The 19,664-nt window shown below is 30.8% G+C and overlaps 2 protein-coding genes across 2 annotated transcripts in view; one reads left to right on the top strand and one right to left on the bottom strand.

Annotated features, from left to right (window-relative positions):
* LOC129946277 (calcium-binding protein E63-1) overlaps positions 1-19,664 on the bottom strand; it is a 435,397-nt gene that overhangs the window by 105,481 nt on the left and 310,252 nt on the right. The gene's annotated exons all lie outside the window — the stretch shown is intronic.
* Positions 7,183-19,092, top strand: LOC129946276 (uncharacterized). The gene is made up of 3 exons (XM_056056407.1): positions 7,183-7,496; positions 18,295-18,410; positions 18,484-19,092. Exons 1-3 carry the CDS (start codon positions 7,433-7,435, stop codon positions 18,994-18,996), a joined length of 693 nt encoding a protein of 230 aa, XP_055912382.1. The 5' UTR covers positions 7,183-7,432; the 3' UTR covers positions 18,997-19,092.

Genomic DNA, 19,664 nt, shown 5'->3' with positions numbered 1-19,664 from the left:
AACATCTATTGTTCTTACTTAACCGAGTGTTCAACAACTAAGAAATACCAACGAATTTCCAAGAGTCATCCATTTTAGCGATCTATAAAAAAGGAGATTCTAATCTCCCCGAAAACTACATAGGTATCTCTGTTTTCAACTCATTACGAAAACTGTATACTCAGATTCTATATCTAAGACTTGTACCTTGGGCTGAAACAAACAACAAAATAATTTGTTTTCAGGCTGGCTTTCGTGCTAACCTCTCTTCAGTTGATACAAGTTTTTTGGATAAGAAAACTTTAATCTCTATACTTTTTTGTAGATTATAAAGCTGCTCTGATACTATGAACACAAAACTATTACTCTTCAAAATTTTTAAGAATATATGAGAAACTTCTTTCAAATACAACAGCGGTAGTTTTTAATGGTAAAATCTCTTTGAATCAATTTAAGACATAAGTGGGTGTCCCGCAAGGTTGTATATTGAGTCCTTTGCTCTTCTCACTTTTCATAATGCATATTATGGTGATTTGCTTATTAAGGTGCTTTTATATGCGGATGACCTTGTCATTCTTACTGATAATCCGGTAACTCTACAACTGCAAATTAACAAACTTAACCAGTATTGTAACTCTTACGATCTTCAAATAAATTCTTCAAAATCGAAGATAATGGTTTTAGATCTCATAATCATAATGTCAGAAATTACCGTTCTTGGAACCTTAATGGTGAAAGAATAGAGGTAGTTAAAGAAATTAAATACTTAGATTTTAAAATAACACACAATTTAAACATCGAAATCAGCCATTACCTGCATTTGGTTAAGTTTTTTTTATAACAAATGTATCGAACCGATGGTAAAATTCAAAGTATTTGATGCAACAATTGAAAGTTCACTCTGTTATGCTAATAAAGTGCATGGTTATGGAGTATTTAAAGACTTTGAAGTTATACAGATATATTTCTTCAAACGTGTATTTAAGGTCCCTTTAAAAACACCTTACTATGATATATATTTCGAACCTCGACTACCTCCAATTATCTTAAAGAACCTTAAGGCAAATGCGGAATATATTAGCAAAAATTTAAAGAAATGTGATATTGATCTTCAAAGAAAAGTACTTATGATTGCACTTCGGCGTTGTTACAAAGATTGGCAAGGATTGGCTGCTAAATATAATACGTCATTGAATTTAGCCTTCAATAACTTTGTTTCATGGAAGGATTAATTCTTTGACTGCATCTCAGCAATTGACGAACAAATAATTCAAAATTCTCTGAACTGTGCTAAAAGTCAATGTCAAGAACGATACACAGCAAACTGAATCGTTGTTTGGCGAAAGCAAATTATTTAAATTATTTTCGAAAAGAATTCACAGCTTACGAGATGAGTTTAATATTTAAGATCCGAACTGAAATGCTAGAGCTAAATTACAGACCTCATAGGGTTCATATAAATCATAATTGTAATCTTTGCAAGCTTAATCAAATCAAAATCGTTTATCATTTCCTAGCATAATGTCCAATACTCCAAGAAATTCGACGTTTATACGTTATAATGTCTAACACAATATTTCTTATAACATATTTGTCGAATTAAAAATGTTGACATTTCTCGTGTTTTCAAGATCACTAGACCAAAATAATTGTATGCAACGAAGAATAACGTTTTTGACATCTGGTAATATTTTGAGAAAAAATCGAATTGACAGGTTTTTCTTATAAAAATAAAAACTTAAAAAAAAACAATACCATTACTTGTTAAAAACTTAGTTTCGACTCAAATATCTTTGCAAAAATTAAAAATGTTGGTTTTAAACTAATTTTATCTCATTCAGTAATTTTTTATAAATAACAACAGGAATTTTTGCATAAAAAATTAAAATCTACAAAAAATAGTACCCAAATTCCTACTAAAATTGGTAAAAATTAGCATACGACTAAAAAACTCGTTGATAGAAATATATTTTAAAATCAAACTATATGCAGAATATTGTTGGTAATTTTTAGTTTATTTACAAAACACTAAAATCTACAAATTTTGTATGCAAGATAAATCGACAGACGAGATAAGAAGTTATCAGTGTGGGTCGCATCCCAGCCTCTTTTTAATTTGTAAAATGATATTAAAGCCGAAAACCAATTTTGACCAACTTTTAGTAATATTTTTTCTAAGGTTTTAATTTTTTTTGTAAAAAAAAAGTGTTAATTCGACTTTTCTTACAATTTAACCAGTTTCAAAAAAAAATTATTCTTTGTTGCATAAAATTGTTTTGGAGATGAAATTGTTTCTTGTTCGTAAAATATTGGAGGTGACACTTATTTCTTTTAAGTTTTTTTTTTTTGATTTATAAAAAAAACTGTTAATTGAATTTTTTCCAAAAAATATTTGTTTACTATACACAATGCATAATATAAAATTCGATGAATATTTTCCAGTAACAATTCGAAAAACTAAAGCACTTATGTATGATGGTAAAATAACCTTTCTCAATCAGCAATAGTGTAAATTGTGGAAAACTTCGAGCTTCTGGAACTATAGTTAGTAATGTGCAGAATAGATATCTTGTGTATGTCGTTCAAGAAAACTAAGTATATTGTTCCTGTAATCCGTTAAGCATCATATTTTTCATAAAGAATCAAGTCTTAAAGATTTCAAAGTTCAGAAACTGATAAGGTTCTGGTAATGTATACAAATCGTCCGAAATTTTATCGAAAAACTTCAATATTGGACTCATTTTCGGAGGCCACATTAGCACAAGCAGAATGTTTGCATTTGTTGATCAAAAAATTAAAGATGACTAGATTCCTATTCCTCAACAGTCAATGTTTGGTTTGATTTTTTGGCCAGCGCAGCGGTGTGATTAAAGTTGGCTTAATCTAAAAGTAGGCTGGTTAATTTATGAGTGTGAATGGATTCTGCTGCGAAGCTCTGATTAATTCATTTTTGAACCTTAATTTAAAGATATTGATGTAGATTCAAGTCTTTAAAGATGAAATGGGTGAATTTATTGAAAACATACAGACGCAAATGTGTGAAATGGCAATGGAAAATTTCATCAAAGGAATATAATGGTGGGCTAGAAGATATTTGGCTGATATTTTTTTTTCATTGTTAATTACATTACTTTTTCTTTATAATGAAATAAACATTCATTGATTTTTCTTAAACAATAGACGTTTTGTTTAAAAATCAAAATTAAAGCTTATCTAAAAACACTATGTTTAAAAATAGTTTTCATATATGACCACAGAATGTTAGCTGGTGGCCATGAAAATCTATACTCCATCTGCTTAACCTTATTATTTTTTTTATTCAACTAAAAACTAGCTCTAGCTAGAATCAATCAAAAACAATACACAATGTAGTACTTAAACCTTGAACTTATCACCAGAATAATCTAAAAACTCGCATATAAAACTTTCGACAAGACGCCTTTAATATCTCCATCCTCACATGCAAAAGTTAAACTTTCCAATCTTAGCCGCCACACTAGAAAAATGATTTATAACCTATTAAACTGTAAAGTCAACAAAACGAAGCCACACCTTAAGAGACAAAAAATTAAATATTATTTTGCCTGCCTCAGAGTATTATCAACAACTTTGATGATTCATCATTGAACATGGACACTTTATGTACATACATACATATATACATAACATCTCTATAAGCTACAAAATGTAAGCTTGTCCCAATAAAAACACCTAAAAGCACTTTTGAACAGTTTTCTTTTGAATTAATTTTAAATCAGATACAAATTAACAATTAATCCAAAGTCAATCTCTTTGATCAGCATCATAACATCTGTAGAGAGGTTAAAGCCCTCTTCTCATCCACTATCGAAGTAGGTATTGTCCAGTTGTTATTCCATAGATAGACACTAGACAGAAAGTCAACTTACAAGCTAACAGGTGCTTACCTACCTATTAATTATAGATAATTTTTTTTGTTGCAATTATCATTAAATCCCGTTCCACGCCATCCGTTACAATGCATCTCTTCATCTTAATGATGTACCAGTTCCTAAGTGTATTGACAATACAATATAAGAAAAAAAACAAGCAGAAAGGTATTAAGAAGAATTTAGTCGAGAAAAAGAAGAACGAACGAACAACAAGCTAAAAATGATATAATGATGATGATTATGCTATTTTGCGAAAGACAACAACAACTAGAAAAACAAAATTTGTATGTATTATGAAGGTACCTCAATTCAACATCTTAAGCTTCATTTCACACAGCATAAGATCTATCTTCTCATTGTGTACTGACCTTAAACTTCGTGAGCTTATAGAGCTCACTGATTCACCAGATACAGTGTTGTGTGGAATTTATGTTTTAAGAGCGCATTTTTAGTAAATACTAAGATCGTGTTTTTTGTTTTGTTTTTGTAGTACCCGTGGCATGATGATTAGTGCCTTGGACTGTCATACCAGAGGTCCTGGGTTCGATCCCTGCCAATGCCATCTAAAGTCTTTTTACGGGTACTACATCTTGCGAGGAATTGACAAATTCTCCAAGAGTAACTCTTGTCATGAAAAAGTGCTTTCTCAAATAAGCCGTTCGGATTCGGCATATAAACTGTAGGTCCCCTCCATTCCTGACAACTCTACTCGCACACAGGAATGATTAAGAGTTGTAAGTCACTAGGCCCTAGTTCTCAACGGACTGTTGCGCCACCTAATTTATTTATTTATTTTAAGATCGTGTTTTTATTGCAAACTCAATATCGTAGTTTTCTAGTTGAAATTCGAATAAGTAGTTGGTCTTCAAATGCTTGGATATATGTACCTAAAACTTTATTTTTGGTTTCAAAGCCTTCTTAATATGAATATGAAAAAGAGGCTGTGTTGCGAAACATACTGATAACATCCCATACCGTCGGTCGATTTGTCTTGCTTAAAAGGTTTGTAGGTTTTCATGTTTTGTTAAAAAAGTTATCATTTAAATTATTCTAAAAAATTTAAAAATAACCAACAATATTTTGCATTTGATAAAATATTTTGATTTCAAGATCTATTTTTGCTAACGACATTTTTAGTCGCAAATCGATTTTTACCAATTTTAGTAGAATTTGGGTACTACTTTTTTAGATTTTAATTTCTTATGAAAAAAACTGAATGTTGGATTTTCATAAACAAATTTCTGAATGTCGAAAAAAATGTCTGAATGTTTTAAGCCAATATTTTCAATGTTTACCAAATTTTAGTAATTCTTTTCTTTGGTTTTTATTTTTTGTAAAAAAAAACTGTCTATTCGATTTTTTTTAATTTTACTAAATGTTAAAAACTTAATTCTTCGTTGCACAAAATTGTTTTGGAGAAAAAATCTTTTTTTGTTCGTAAAATTTTCGAGGTGACAAATATTTGTTGGTCAGTTATTTTAATTTATAAATTTTTGGTATCACGTTACAATTTAAAATTTAATTCAAATCTCTAGCGCTTTGGCTCGTGATAAGTTTGGGGTTAACCAAAATGTTGCTATGGTAAAAAACCTACCCACTCAATTTTTTGAGAGTCCTTTCTGCATTATTATCTGTATTACAAAATTAATTTGAAGTCGATATCTCTACTAGTTCTTGAGCTATGGAAGACAGAAAAATACGTGAACGTACGGACGTACGAACCTACGTACACACACACTCACATACATCTCTCTAAAAATCTTTTATTTCGACTCTAGGGATCTTGAAACGTCGAAAAATGTCAACATTTTCAATTCTACAAATAAGGCCGATTAAAATAACTTCCTAAAGGAAGTACATAAGATAGCGCAACAGCTTGTAGAGAACCTGGCGCTGGTGACTCACAACTGTCAACCATTCCTGTATGTAAGTAATGTCAGTGATGGAGGGGACCCACATATATTATGCCGAATCCTAAAGTGTTATTTAAGAAAGCACTTTTCAAGACTTGAATTGCAGTTATAGGATTTGTAACTCCACGCAATAGGGGCTACCCGTGAAAAAAAAGGTGGTACAGCAGGGATGGAACCTCTGGCATGACAGTCGTAGGCACCAACTATCACGTCACGGGTACTACGTTATCTTAATATGTCTTAATTCAATATTCAAAAACGTCACCCAAGTGGTTTCGTGTTTGTCATTTTTAAAAATGTTTGCTAACGAAAAGTTAGCTTAGCTAAATCCCTTTGATATCAGTCAATTATTAATCTTAAGTACAAACTGCCAACCAGGCTTCTAATATGAGCTGTTTTTTAATGTACTTAACCTAATTCACTTATGGAAACTATTTCTTGAAATCCTTTTGAATACTGATTTTTCTACTCATTTTTCAACACATATTTTTACTTGCACAAAAAGTTTTGACAATTTTCATATTTTAATGCAATGTTTTCTGTGTTTCTTGTTTTATTTGCTGCTCTAAATTGTTCTTTTATTTAATGGTTTTTTTACTAATTTAAAAAAAATACAAAATAGTCTTAATTTTGTTCTATGTTTTATTGCTTTAATACCTTGAAGCAACTTGAACATTAAACAGCCTCAAAAACCGGATTTCTAATTAGTATATTAATTTTATTTTGTTTTTTGTTCGAAATAAATTAGTAGGGAATTATTTGTGACTAATTTAAATATGTTTGTTTCTGTTTTCTATGTTTTCTGTTGTCAAGTTTATAGGCTGGCCTGACATCAACTTCGCAAAACTCTTGCTAAATTGTATTAGCTACCTTTTTACAATTTTGCCTCTAATTGGTCGTAAAATAATCAAAATTAGTATTACGAATTTGTCTAAGTTTTTCGATGTTTCTTTTACCTAAGTATTAACTAAACGACGCCCATTTCAAAGCCAAATAAAAACATAGAACGTTTAAAAATAATGTTTGTAGGATTACTTAAAGGCTAATTAACTGCAAATTATGCACTTACCGAACTTTTCGATTAGTGAATTTAGTTTTGTCTGATCGAACTGAATTTTGAATTAATTGTCTGCACATCACTGTCAACGTGATATTGGCGGCAAGATGGATGCCGACTAACTATACGACTGTAAAACCTATCTACAGCTTATAGAAAAGACGGAACGAGTATAGGTATCTTTTTTTTAGTATTTTTTATTTTCATTATGTTTTTGCTTTTTTGTTTTGTTTTAAATTGTTGTTGTTGTTTTATTATTTCTACAGCTGTTGCGGCTGTTGCTGCTGCTGCGTCTATTATAAAAGATACTCTCCCATGGTTAAGGTTTCAGTTGTGCTTTTGAGTTGCGGATTCGCGTTTCTGTGCAAAAAACTAAAAACAAAATAAAAAAAAAGTTGAATAAAAGTTTGCTCTGTACCGTTGTCGTGTTGCCTATCCCAAGTCGTGTTTAAATTTAAAAAATAAGAAAAATTACAAAATAAAGCGAAATTTGGTGTCATTTCTGTGTCAGTGTGCCTTATTGTTTCCTCTCACAATATAATCCCTTTGTATCCTAAGATCTTCACAGAAACATGTCAATGGGATTATCTATGTTAGCTACGGTTCTAAGTCTGCTTCTTGCTGCGGGTATCTTAGGTGAGTGACAAACAATCATCATCATCGTGAAGATGAAGATGATGATGATGGAGGAGCTTTATATACCTTCTTGTCTAGTTATATATAGTCCCTAAAATGAGGTTGGATATTGTTCTGCTTTTTGGAATTAAATGTTTACCAAGTTGATTGACTGTTGATCCATTCACATCAAAGTGCCAAGCCGCCACTGAACCGCTGTCATGCCGGCATAAAGTGGTCGGTAAACATACGAATTTTTGCAAACGAAAAAAAACTTTAAAAAAAAGAAAGCAATCTTTTGTGCGTGGTTAAAGCTTTCAAAATAAAAAAAAGAGGGTCATGACATCATAGGCATCAGTGTTTACCTACCTTTGTGGTCGAATCAACAATGTACAAACAATTCATATATTTAATTAATTATGTTTGAGTCAACTTAACATTAGTCATTCATCAAAATGGTATGAGTATTGAATATCTTTAGAAACTGAGAGGTTCAAATATCAAACTATAATCACGATGTTTGAATTCTTATATTTATTGTTATGTCCAATTATTTTTCACGAATCTTAGAAATGATGTCAGATTTGTGATGCTGCAGGTCGTGATTATTAGAATTTTTTAAGAAATACCAGCTAATTATCCACCATCTACGCAATTGGACATCCATGATTTAATATCCGGGAAAATATTGTTTTAACAGTATAAATGAGCCAAACTTTGCTTAGGGAATTGGAAAACTTGTTCTGATAGTCGTAGTAATGTATTTCTTGATAAATTGATTATACAAAAACAACATTTGTTTTAATATGTTCTTGAATTTGTCCGTTTACAACAGGTTTTATTTCTTACTGAGCTTAATAAAAACCACCATACCATATTACCTAAGAGAAGACATTTTAACAAATAAAGAATGTAATGATAAATTCTTCTTTAAGTTTAACATTATTTTAGAACTTAACTGATTTGACCAAATGTCAAACACCTTAACATTGAGACATGTTTGAAGTGGCTCCGTGATTTAAGTCCCCATAGAAAAATGGAAACAAATTTCACAGTAAAAAAAAACATTTAAAATATAAATTTTTATTTCAAAGCGACAAACATGCAAAAAATAAAAAAATAATAAAAAAAAAAATAAATAATGAAAAATAACCCAAAATAGAAATAAATAAATTGCACGATTGGGGTCTTACGAACTTCCTCCAGTATCCAAAAAGTATTTTTCTAAAATTACAAAATATACCTTCTGGAACAATACAAAAATATTTTGTAAAATAAAGCTAAGAAAAAATTTTATGAAAATTTCATCTATCGAGGAAAATTTGAGAAAATTTTAATTTTCGATTTTTGTATAAAATAAAGTATTTTTAATATTAAAAAAATAAAAATTAGGTGGCGCAACAGTCCATGAAGAACCAGGGCCTAGTGACTTACAACTCTCAACCATTTCTTTGTGTGAGTAATGTTGTCAGAGATGGAAGGGACCTACAGTTTATATGCCGAATTACAAGAATTACTCTTGGAGGTTTAGTCAATTCTTCGCAAGAGGCAGTACCCGTGATAAAAGTTAGGTGGCAGGGATTGAACCCAAGACCCATTGCATGACAGTCCAACGCACTAACCATCACGCTACGGTGATCTTAAAATAATACAAAAAAGAAGCTGGGATGCGACCCACACTTCCCATTCCGTTTGTCGATTTGTCTTAATTAAAAGTTTGTAGGGTTGGGTTAAAAAAGTTGTTAGTTAAATTATTTAGTTTGAAAATCTAGTTTTGTTAAATAGATTTTTAGTCGAAAAAAAATGTTTACCAATTTAAGTAGCATTTCTTAAGTTTTTAAAAATTGGATGAATGAAATTAATTTGAGAGATATCAAGAGCCGAACATCAATTTTTACCAAATTTGCGTATTATTTCTTGTAGAGTTTATTTTTTATAAAAAAACGGACTGTTGGATTTTTATAAAAAAAAAATACCAAATACCGAAAACAATATGTTCTGGGAAATAAAAAAGTTTGAAGACAACAATTTTAAATTTTGAAAAGCTATTTGAGTCGAAAGTAAATTTTTACCAAGTTTTAGTATTGTTTTTTTGTTAGGTTTTTATTTTTTTGTAAAAAAAAACTGCCAATTCGATTCTTCTCAAAATTTGAATGAGTGTTGACAACAATAGTTTTATAAAAATAAAAGTAGTTTTAAGCCATCAATTTTTACCAACTTTTGTTAAATTTTCTTTTAAGTTTTTATTTTTTATAAAAAAAACTTTCAAATCAATTTTTCTCAAAAATTTAACCGAATGTTGAAAATAATATTTCTTATAAGATAAAATAAGTTTAAAACCATAACCTCAAGTTTTTGAAAAAGTCGAAATTCAATTTTTATCAATTTTGAGTAATTTTTTTTAGGTTTTTTGTAAAAAAAACTGTCAATTCGGTTTTTTTTTGTTGCACAAAATTGTTTCGGAGATGATATCATTCGTAAAATTTTCGAGGTGAAACATTTTTTTTTCAGTTTTTTCACCTTTTTTAAACTGCTATTGTAAAAAAAAGCCATCCACTCAATTTTTTTGAGAGTCCTTTTTTTGCATTATTTTCTGTAGAACAAAATGTATTTGAAGTCGATATCTCTACTGGTTCTTGAGCTATGGATGACGAAAAAACGTCGCGAACGTACGGACTGCGGACGTACGAACGTACGCACACACGCAAGCACAGACATCTTTCTAAAAATCTTTTATTTCAACTCAAGAGACCTTGAAGCGTGGAGAAATGTTAAAATTTCCAATTTGACAAATCGGACCGATTACAATAACTCCTTATTTAAATTTAAAAACTTTTTATTGATTTTTTTCAAAATTATATTTATTTAGTATCACGTATTTAAGTAGTAGAGTTACAGATTTTTTAAAGTATTTTCTGCATCTTCACAAGAAATTGGTTCTTGAGATATGAACGATGAAAAAATTCCCACACACAGAAACCTTGAAAGGTCAACTTCGAGAAATGTCAAAATTTTTAGTTCGATAAATCGGACGAAAAACAAGAAATAAAGTGGAAGTAAGAAATAAATAATTTAATATTGGTGGCCTAAGTCCCAGAATCTTAGTTAAGGATGTTTAGTAACAAGGTATTGTACGAGTATTGTACGTAGTTAAATTCATTTTTTTTTTCATCAAAAACGAGCTGAAAAATTCGTGTGGTCAGCTCTTTTTGTAAAAGAAAATGTCAGTTGCTTTTTTCAATTCATACAATATCTGAATAAAAGTAGCATTTTGGCATCCTGTAAAATGTTTGGTCAATTTAATTTTCCAATATTTTGTCCAAATTGTTATCGTAAAAAGAACATCCTAAGGCAAATGTACACAAATAGCCATTTGCATCCCAATAGTTTTCAAACGATTTATAATTAAAAAAAAAATTGAAAAACTACAATGTAACAAACTTACTAATAGCATCTCAAATATGAAAGTATAAATTAAAGGTTTTGAATTCTTGCACATTTAGCAGTTCGAAAAGCATATTGAACTCTAAAAAATTGTTTTAAGCGACTAATCAAAAGATTGCTGCAAGTCCTAAAGTCAGTATTGTGTATTGATAACAGTACCATAATTAAATCATCAGCAAAGGTTTCAAATTCCTTAATTATCTTTTTTTTAAATATATGGCGAAATGTTCTATATGTAATTGGTCAAACATTTTTTTTATTTTTTAAACAACATTCTTTAATTAAAACTCTAGATAGTTAAAAATCGCAATTAAATGATTATTAAAAAAAAGTAGTTTAACATTGTAAAATATTTATTGTCAAATGTCACAACAAATGACATACTTTTAGTAGTTTTCTATTTTTTAGTCTTTTCGATAGCAAAAAAAATCATGTTTTTGATTCATCTTTAAAGAACGTGCTAATTACATGGGGGAAAATCACTATTAAAGAATATAACCCGTTGTTGAAATAATACTTTCACTTTTAAATGAATTAATTGAGGCATTTTAAGCAAATGGAAACAAACTAATTAGAGAAAGAATGAAATTTTTGCACGTATACCTACAAGCTAGTAGCTACATATAACGATAGCGACGATTACATTTACTCATACCTTATACTGAACTCAAACTCAGTCTTTTATTGTGGCTATTAATGAAGCTTAAAATTCTTTTCTATTCATTATACATGAACTATAGAGCAATGTTTGTTGCATGTTCAGGAAGAAGAATGTCTTAAAGAACACAAGTAACAAAACAAAAAAAAAGAAAATCGCACTGAATTATTCAACTCTCATCATGTTTGAAATAATATACCTCCTGCAAAAAAAAAGAAAAAACAATTAATTGCGATGCATGCATACGTTTTCCAAGTTCCAAGCATAAGAATTTATTATTGAGGCATTTTTTTCTTTCTTTCTATATTTCATTTCAGTCTTAGATCAATTAAAATGTTTCGTGTAAAGATTTTAATCTCCCCTTAATTGAATGCAAATATTAAAATTTACATTTTTACGACTTGGAATAGGAACCAACGATACATCATACTTAACATAGAGTATAGTATCATGAACAATATTTAAACCGGAGATTTGAGTTAAACTTGGCATTACTAGGATAGGAAAAAAAAAACATTTCAAAAAGCTTATTCTGGAAAGGATTGATCTAATGTGCTAACGTGATTCTCTAAAGTAAATAGCTAAGATAAAAATTAACGGTTTTTGATGTAAGAAATTATTATGGAAACAGAAAATTAACTCAAATGTAGTTTTTAAAATAAAAGGCTAGGATAAGAGACCACTGAGAAGGATAAATTCTCTTGTGTGCCCTTATGATCTAGAAACTGATAATTGAAGCTAATAAATATTTTAGACGCTAAATCTATTTCGTAGTACTTTCTAAATGTATATTTTTTGTCCATTTGAAGACCCTGTATTACGGATTTTCAGAAAAGCGTTAATATTCACATGATTATAACATAATTAGCAGTGAAAGAAAATACATTCAATGTCAACTTTTTTTTTAAGGTGTTAAAGTTCAAAAACAATTTGTATTACTTTTTCGTTGTTCTCTTTTTTTTCTGTTTTTACTCAAAAAAAAAGCAATCCTATTTTAATTTTTGGAGAGAAATACAAAAATCTATAAAATATTTCGTCATTTAAAAATACTATTTAATTAATAAAAAAGAATATATTTTTTAATTTCATACCAAATCTTAACAATCTCATAATATGTAGAATAAAGTTCAATTGAAGTCAAAATCATAATTTGTTCGGATATATTTAATACCTAAAACTGTTTTCTGTTCTTAGAATTTTTTAAATTCATTTCTGAAATAAATTTTTGTTACAAAAAAAGGTAACGACAATAATAAGATTTAGATTAGAGATTCTAGAAAGAAGAAAATGTAAAATTTTGAAATTCAATAAATAAGACCTCTTTTAAAAACTTCCATATTAAAGTTTAAAGTTACACACAATGATTTTCATTTAACATGTGTTCTGCATTTTATAATAATAACCATTCCTAATTAAGTAATTAACTACTATTTAGTATTTTATTTTTAAAAAATGTTAATAAGTAACATTTTGGCTCGAAAACTAAAAATGGATTTTTCCTTTGCTTTTACGTGAGCTAGGACGTGGGATGTATTCTTTTTTCTCAATATTTTTTGGACTTTGAAAAATTTTGTTCAATATCTAAAATAAGATCTTAAAAATAGAAAATATAAATACAATTTTATTTCCAAAATGCAAACTGTATATCATACCAAATTGGTCTAAATTAAAAAAAAAAAAGAGGTTGGGATGAGACCCACACTGATAGCTTCCCATACCGTCTTTCGTTTTGTCTTGCTTAAAAGTTTTTAGGTTTTCGTGAACCGAACATACATTTTTAAAATATTTGCGTTCTATTTTTGCCATGAAGAACCAAAGCCTAGTGACATACAACTCTCAACCATTCCTGTGTGCGAGTAATATTGCCAGAGATGGAAAGGACCTACAGTTTATATGCCGAATTCGAACGGCTAATTTGAGAAAACACTTTTCATGACAAGTTAGGTGGCACAGGCAGGGATTGAACCCAAGAACCCTAGCATGACAGCCCAATGCACTTTTTTTTTTTAATTCATTTTTATTAATTCATTCTTGAACCTATCTTAAATCTTGACAAAAATTCATAAAACTAGCCTAATTATCCATAACTTACAAATAACTTAATGGTCTCATACGGATACTCTAAGTTAAACTATGACAGTAACTACTAATGCCTTTTGGCCCTAAGATCTATTTAACTTCAATTTAAATTTTATTTATTTTGTATTTATTAGATAATTATGAGAAAAAACTAATATCTAGGTCCTTTTTTATTTTTACTTAAAAAACTACTTAAAATAAGGTCCTTAATATAAAACTTAAAGCTAACTTAAACTACCTATTTTACCTATAAACTACTTATAACTGAAACAACCACAGCAGCAAATCTAACGTTTTTTTGTTTTTATATTTTATTGTCTTTTTTTATGTTTTTTTTTAATTTTTTTTATATTTTTTTATATTCCATGTTTTTTCTTTGTTTTTTTAAATTTTAATTTTTTGTTTGCATTTTTTTTTTGTGTGCCACCATGCCTATTCTACATAAAACTAAACCCTAAAACTATAAAACAAGTATGTAAGCCGGCCAAGGCTTAAAACCCCATCGCGACTACCCAATATCAAGTGCCGATTGAAGCCACCAAAACTGGTTTTCCTGCTTCACCCTATCAGTTCGGTCCCCTTCGGACACAGCCCTACTGAACCGCAGGAGCTCTGCTCCGCCTTGTGCCATGACGTCCCGATTGTACAGGAGTCGCCGATCCACGGTTCTGACGTGGTAGATTAACGGAACTGCCAATCTATCCTGTATCAGACCGCATCTATCTAAAAAGAGGAATGCATCTGGGGGAATGAAGCCGCTCAAGCGTGCACTCTCAAAATACTCGTCGTTCGGATAGAACGCCCCGAAAATTAAATTGTTGGTCGAAGACATAGCTCTTGCAATGTGACCTCGAACGAGTTTTATCACGAAATTGTCAATTCTGTTGATTCGAGACCTGTTGTTTAGGACCTCGTTGGAAAAGTAATGCACGTAAGAAGTTGCGGCTGTTCTATATAAGCCGGTACAGAGTCGTAAACACTGCCGCTGGAACACCCGAAACTTCTCCATCTGGGAAGGGGCAACGTTTAACCACTCAGGACAACCATAAACAATCATTGGCCGTATGAGGGCCATTTATCAAATTACCTTCACTCTGGGGTCAAGCCGACTGCTGTAAAACAGCCGTTTCGTCAGAGCGAAGGCTTTTCTGGCCCTGGCAGAGCAGCATTTATATGTCTATCGAAATATAAATACTGATCTAACTAGATATCGAGGTACTTCACTACACTTTTGCTCGCTAATGGATGCCCGTGAAGATCAATGATGACCATTCTTACACGTATCCCTCGTGGCCCTAGCCAACGGAGTCCGGAACAGAATTGTCTCCGACTTATGGACATTTATTTTCAGTTTCCAGTCGTCGCAATATCGCTGAATCTTTACGAAACAACGATGCAAGAGAATTCTAATAACCTCAACCTTTCGGGCCGTTCTCTACGCAATTAGATCATCATCGTACGCAATTACCTTTGTAAGACTACCTATCAGATCGCTGGTGTAATTGCTGAAGAGAATCGGCGAATTCACCGCTCTCTGTTGAAGACCATTTTTAATAGTGAATGTTGTGATAGCAGTTACATTGCCACTTTTGACAACAAACTTTCTACCGTTAAGCATATCATAAAGTATATACAACAATGGCTTGCTTATTCCAAGCCTGCTCAGTTTTAGGTAAAGACACTCTAACCATACGGTGTCAAAGGCCTTTTCTAAATCAACCAGAACAGCGCCTGTGCTTTGTTGTTTTGATTTATTCCATTGGATATCAGAAACGAGTTTAGACGCAGCATGAATTGTGTCATGACCCGCCTTGAACCCGAACTGTTTATCCGGAATTATTTTGTTGTCCGCAGCCCACTTAGTCAGAGCCCTATTAATGATTTTTTCGAAAACTTTGCTGATGCTCGGAAGAAGACTTATCGACCGAAGATTTGACGGGTTGGAGTTGTCCTTTCCCTTTTTCGGGAGAGGATGAACCACAGCGGTCTCCAATGCACTGGATAATATGCATTATTCAGTGCATTGTTGAAGAGTTTGGTGTAAATGTCAATTGCTTCCATCGGTAAATGTCTTAGTACAACGTTGGATATACCATCGACACCTGCTGACTTTTTATTTTTTATTGAATTGAAGATGAGTTGAAGCTCAACCTTCGTCACTAACAAGGGACTTTCTCCCGTTTGCTCGGCGATTATGGCATTTGCCAAGGAATCGTCATTGAACCGCATGAAACCGCTGTTCTCAGATCGCCATTTTGTCATATCATTACGGAGGTAAAAGTGATTAAGTAGGGCTCTGTTTTCCAGGTCGTGGTTGGGGCGAATGCTAACATTCACCTTGTACACTTGCTTGAAAGCAGCTCCCACCGCCTCCACTTTTTCCTTCGGATCTTCAATTATGTAAAAGTCATCGTCAAAGATGGCTTACTCTGGATCTATTTGCGTTGTCCTGAGTACGTCTCTGTTCTCTTCAGTTCTTTGGAGTTTAAGACACGGAAGGTCATTATCGTTTTTTTTCCTGAATATCTTGTTGATTTTGGGGAACATACTAGGGTCACTCGAATTAACTGACCGGATCTTGCGGTCCCAGTACTTGTTAATTGATAGCCTGTAGTTCTCCTTAATCAACACATTGACATTTTTTATTGACGACTTCAGAGTCCTAACCTCCAAGTCGTGTCGGTCTGTAAGTCGTCTGTGAAAGTTTTTGAGTCTTGTCAGTAAGGCACTCTTGTGCCTACGTAGTGCGTCAATAGTCGCGTTTCTGTAAGCGTCCATTTGGTCCCGTTCTTTGTACTTTGGGATTGTCCGTTCCATCGTTCGTTTTATTGTTTCGTCCATCTGTTGTAAGTGTTGGTTAATTTCTGTATTTGTCAGGTTTCTGTTGTTTGGTGGGGCTATGTCACTCGAACGAAGTTCTCTCGCTAGGGCATTGGTGAAAACAGTCCAATGCACTACCATCACGATACGGGTACTATACACACTACTATTAAAAGTTCTTAAAATATGGCAACAATTAAAAATATTGACTTTAAGCTAATTTTATCTTATAAAAACTATTGTTTCTAACATTTAACGTCTGTAAAAAAAATGTCAGGTTTCTTATAAAAAAACTACATAAAATTTAAATAATAAAAAAAAGGTACTGATTTCAAAATTAATTTATTCTATGCAAAATATTTTTTTTTCCAAAGGATAATTTTCATTATTAAAATTGATAAAAATTATTTTTCGACTTAAAATCTCGGAAGCAAGAAAAAATATCAAAATCAAATTTATTTCATATGCAAAGTATTTTTGTAAACTTAAGTTAAATTTTTGGAATGATAAAATTGACAACTTGTTTTTACAAAACAGGGAAACCTACTAAACCAACGAAAAACTGATTGGAGATTATTTGATGAAAATATTGACTTCAAACTTCTTTTTAGTTATACAAATTGTTGTTATTATAAGTTTGTAAAACTTTTTGTACTATCGACAAACAGGCACAAATGAGAAGTTATCAGTGTGGCCCGTTTTTTCATTTTCTACAATATTTTCACTTATAACATGGTAAATTAAAAGCATCCAATAAATTTACTTTACCAAAGGCAAGGATTGATCACAAGACCTCTGACATGACAATCCTACGCACTTACTATCACGCTTTAGGTACTAATTTCACCAAATGAATATTACAATTTATAATTCTGAAGAATTTAAAGGTTTCAATTAGGAATTAACATTTTTATAAATACAAATGAATGAAATAATAAGCGGATACAATACTCACCATATCTCGTACGGAAGAAAACACAAAGAAAAACAAGGATTTTCGAATTATAAATGCATTTTATTTTTCTGAAAAATAAAAATAAACAAATTCAATTTCCCTTGGCATATTAAAATCTACACAATAAAATACTGATAACAAATTAATAAAAATATAAACAAAACAATTTGTGCTGCGTTTATTTTATATTTTAATATTTGAAGTCAGAGTTTAATTGAAATTGAAATTGATAATTTGCATGCTTAATGACACATTTTTTAAAAGAAAAGAAAGAATTAAAATAAATTTTAGTAAATCTGTTACTGGCACCATATTCCATATTAAATTTTCAGCTTCCAACTTATGCCTTAAAATAACATAGAAGTTAAGAAATTTTACTGATAAGATTTTCTTTAACAAAAATTAGTGAACATTGGACTTTTATAATTTAGTCCAAAAATTGCATTTAAGATTTAAATCTTCAGCCTTAACATTAAGGTCAGCTGAGCTGATATCGAAGATGAATTATAGTCGTGTTTTGTTTTTACGCATTATATAAAACTGGTCGAAAAAACATTATTTCCTCTTACCTAACAATTTTTTAATGGCTCAAAACTTCACTATTTTTGTGCTTATTTCATTATCGATATGTATATTTTTAATACATGTTGCAGTTAACATGAAAACAATCTTTAAACCGGATGTGATTGAAACACAGTTTTTAAAAAAATACTTCTTAAGATTTGTATGAATATTAAATAAATATTAAGTTTAAATTTTTTGTTAATCCAAATGAATAATAAAATGTCTATAAAACTTTGATCAAAATATTTGTTGACTTAACAATTTCAAAAAATATTAAAAATCTTTTATTGTCCATTTAGATGCTGCCCCTTACCAAGAATTACAACCTAGAGCTGGATATGTTCCCGTTTATATTCGTGAAGGTGAAACCCCACTAAGTGAAATCCATCCTGGACTGGCAGAAGCTTTTAAAGAGGTATGTAAACAGGAAAACAAAAATCCATCACCGTTATTGAATCTTGTTTTTATCCTCTACTTTCATACATTAGCCTTCCTATGGAAGTAACTCAGGCATAATCCCAGCATCATCTGATGAATCAAATTCAAATGGTCAAACGATGTCTGAAGAACAAGGAGATTCCCTACCAGATCTACCTGACGAACCAATTATCATCAACACGTCTTCTGAAGAAGAAGTTAACAAAAAGATCGACGATATAAAAGAACCTAAGGTTAATGTAGCTGAAGCAGCCAAAGAAGCTATCAAAGAAATAGTTAGTGTTTTTGAATCAGAAATGTTGGAAAAACTTGGATTATCTGAAAATAATGAACAATCATCATCTAAATCTGAAGATAAAAGAGAAGTCCAAAATACAAAACCATTAGAAGAAACTATTGGAAATGATGAAAGTAAATCATCATCAGCAAAAGTTGCCGACAAGACATTAGAAAAATTATCTGATGTTTTGACAGTTGAAGCTTTTAAAGCTAAAGATTTTAATAAGGAATCAAATCAAGACGATGGAATTGATGTTCCAGAAGATGTACCTTTAGATCAGTAGTATAAGTTTGTATATTCATATATAGAGGGTAGAAATTAATATTAATAAATAAAAATTAATTTTAAAAATAGTGGAAGTTTGAAATACACACTACAATCCAGTTTTAATATTTGACTGAAACCAAACGATTTCAATAATGTTTCTAACATCTTTTGATTTAACATTTAATTGACATTTCACTGACTAATTCTGTAAACTCATGAGCAGAAGATCTAGAAAAAATAAAGAAATTTAAATTTGACATTTTTGACATTTCGACTAAGTAGTTTTTTTTTTTTGAAGGCATCTGTTTTTACTATCATTGTAGTGACACAATGTCATTTGAATACATTGGAAAGTTTCCACTGTCAAACTCAGTAATCATTTGAAGTGTCACAATACAGGGTTATCCATTTTGCGGTTTCAAAAGTAAACGTAGATAAAACACAGTTAAAATATTTTTTTTTCATGATATTTATTTCTTATTACAAATTTTGAACGTTGAAACACTAAATTATTTAAATGACCACCACGCGCATTTGTTGCAAGCATCAATTCTTTTAGGTAATTTTCGACCACTTTTTGACACATATTGGGTGGTATCTCAGCCATAACTTGACGAATTTTGGTTTTAAAGTGCTCAAGAGTTAAAGGTTTATCGCAGTTCCCCGCCTGTTGTTCAAGCTTCC

This window comes from Eupeodes corollae, chromosome 2 (genome assembly GCF_945859685.1).
Source record: "Eupeodes corollae chromosome 2, idEupCoro1.1, whole genome shotgun sequence".
NCBI classification, from domain to species: Eukaryota; Metazoa; Arthropoda; class Insecta; order Diptera; family Syrphidae; genus Eupeodes; species Eupeodes corollae.
Note: the sequence above shows the minus strand (reverse complement) of the source record. Positions and strands in the feature narration are given on the sequence as shown.

What these genes read in the sequence shown, in the direction of transcription:
- LOC129946276 (XM_056056407.1), top strand. Translation starts at nt 7,433, where the DNA reads ATGTCAATGGGATTATCTATGTTAGCTACGGTTCTAAGTCTGCTTCTT. An exon ending in TCTTGCTGCGGGTATCTTAG is followed by an intron (nt 7,497 to 18,294) that starts GTGAGTGACAAA and finishes TTGTCCATTTAG; the next exon opens with ATGCTGCCCCTTACCAAGAA. An exon ending in TGGCAGAAGCTTTTAAAGAG is followed by an intron (nt 18,411 to 18,483) that starts GTATGTAAACAG and finishes TTCATACATTAG; the next exon opens with CCTTCCTATGGAAGTAACTC.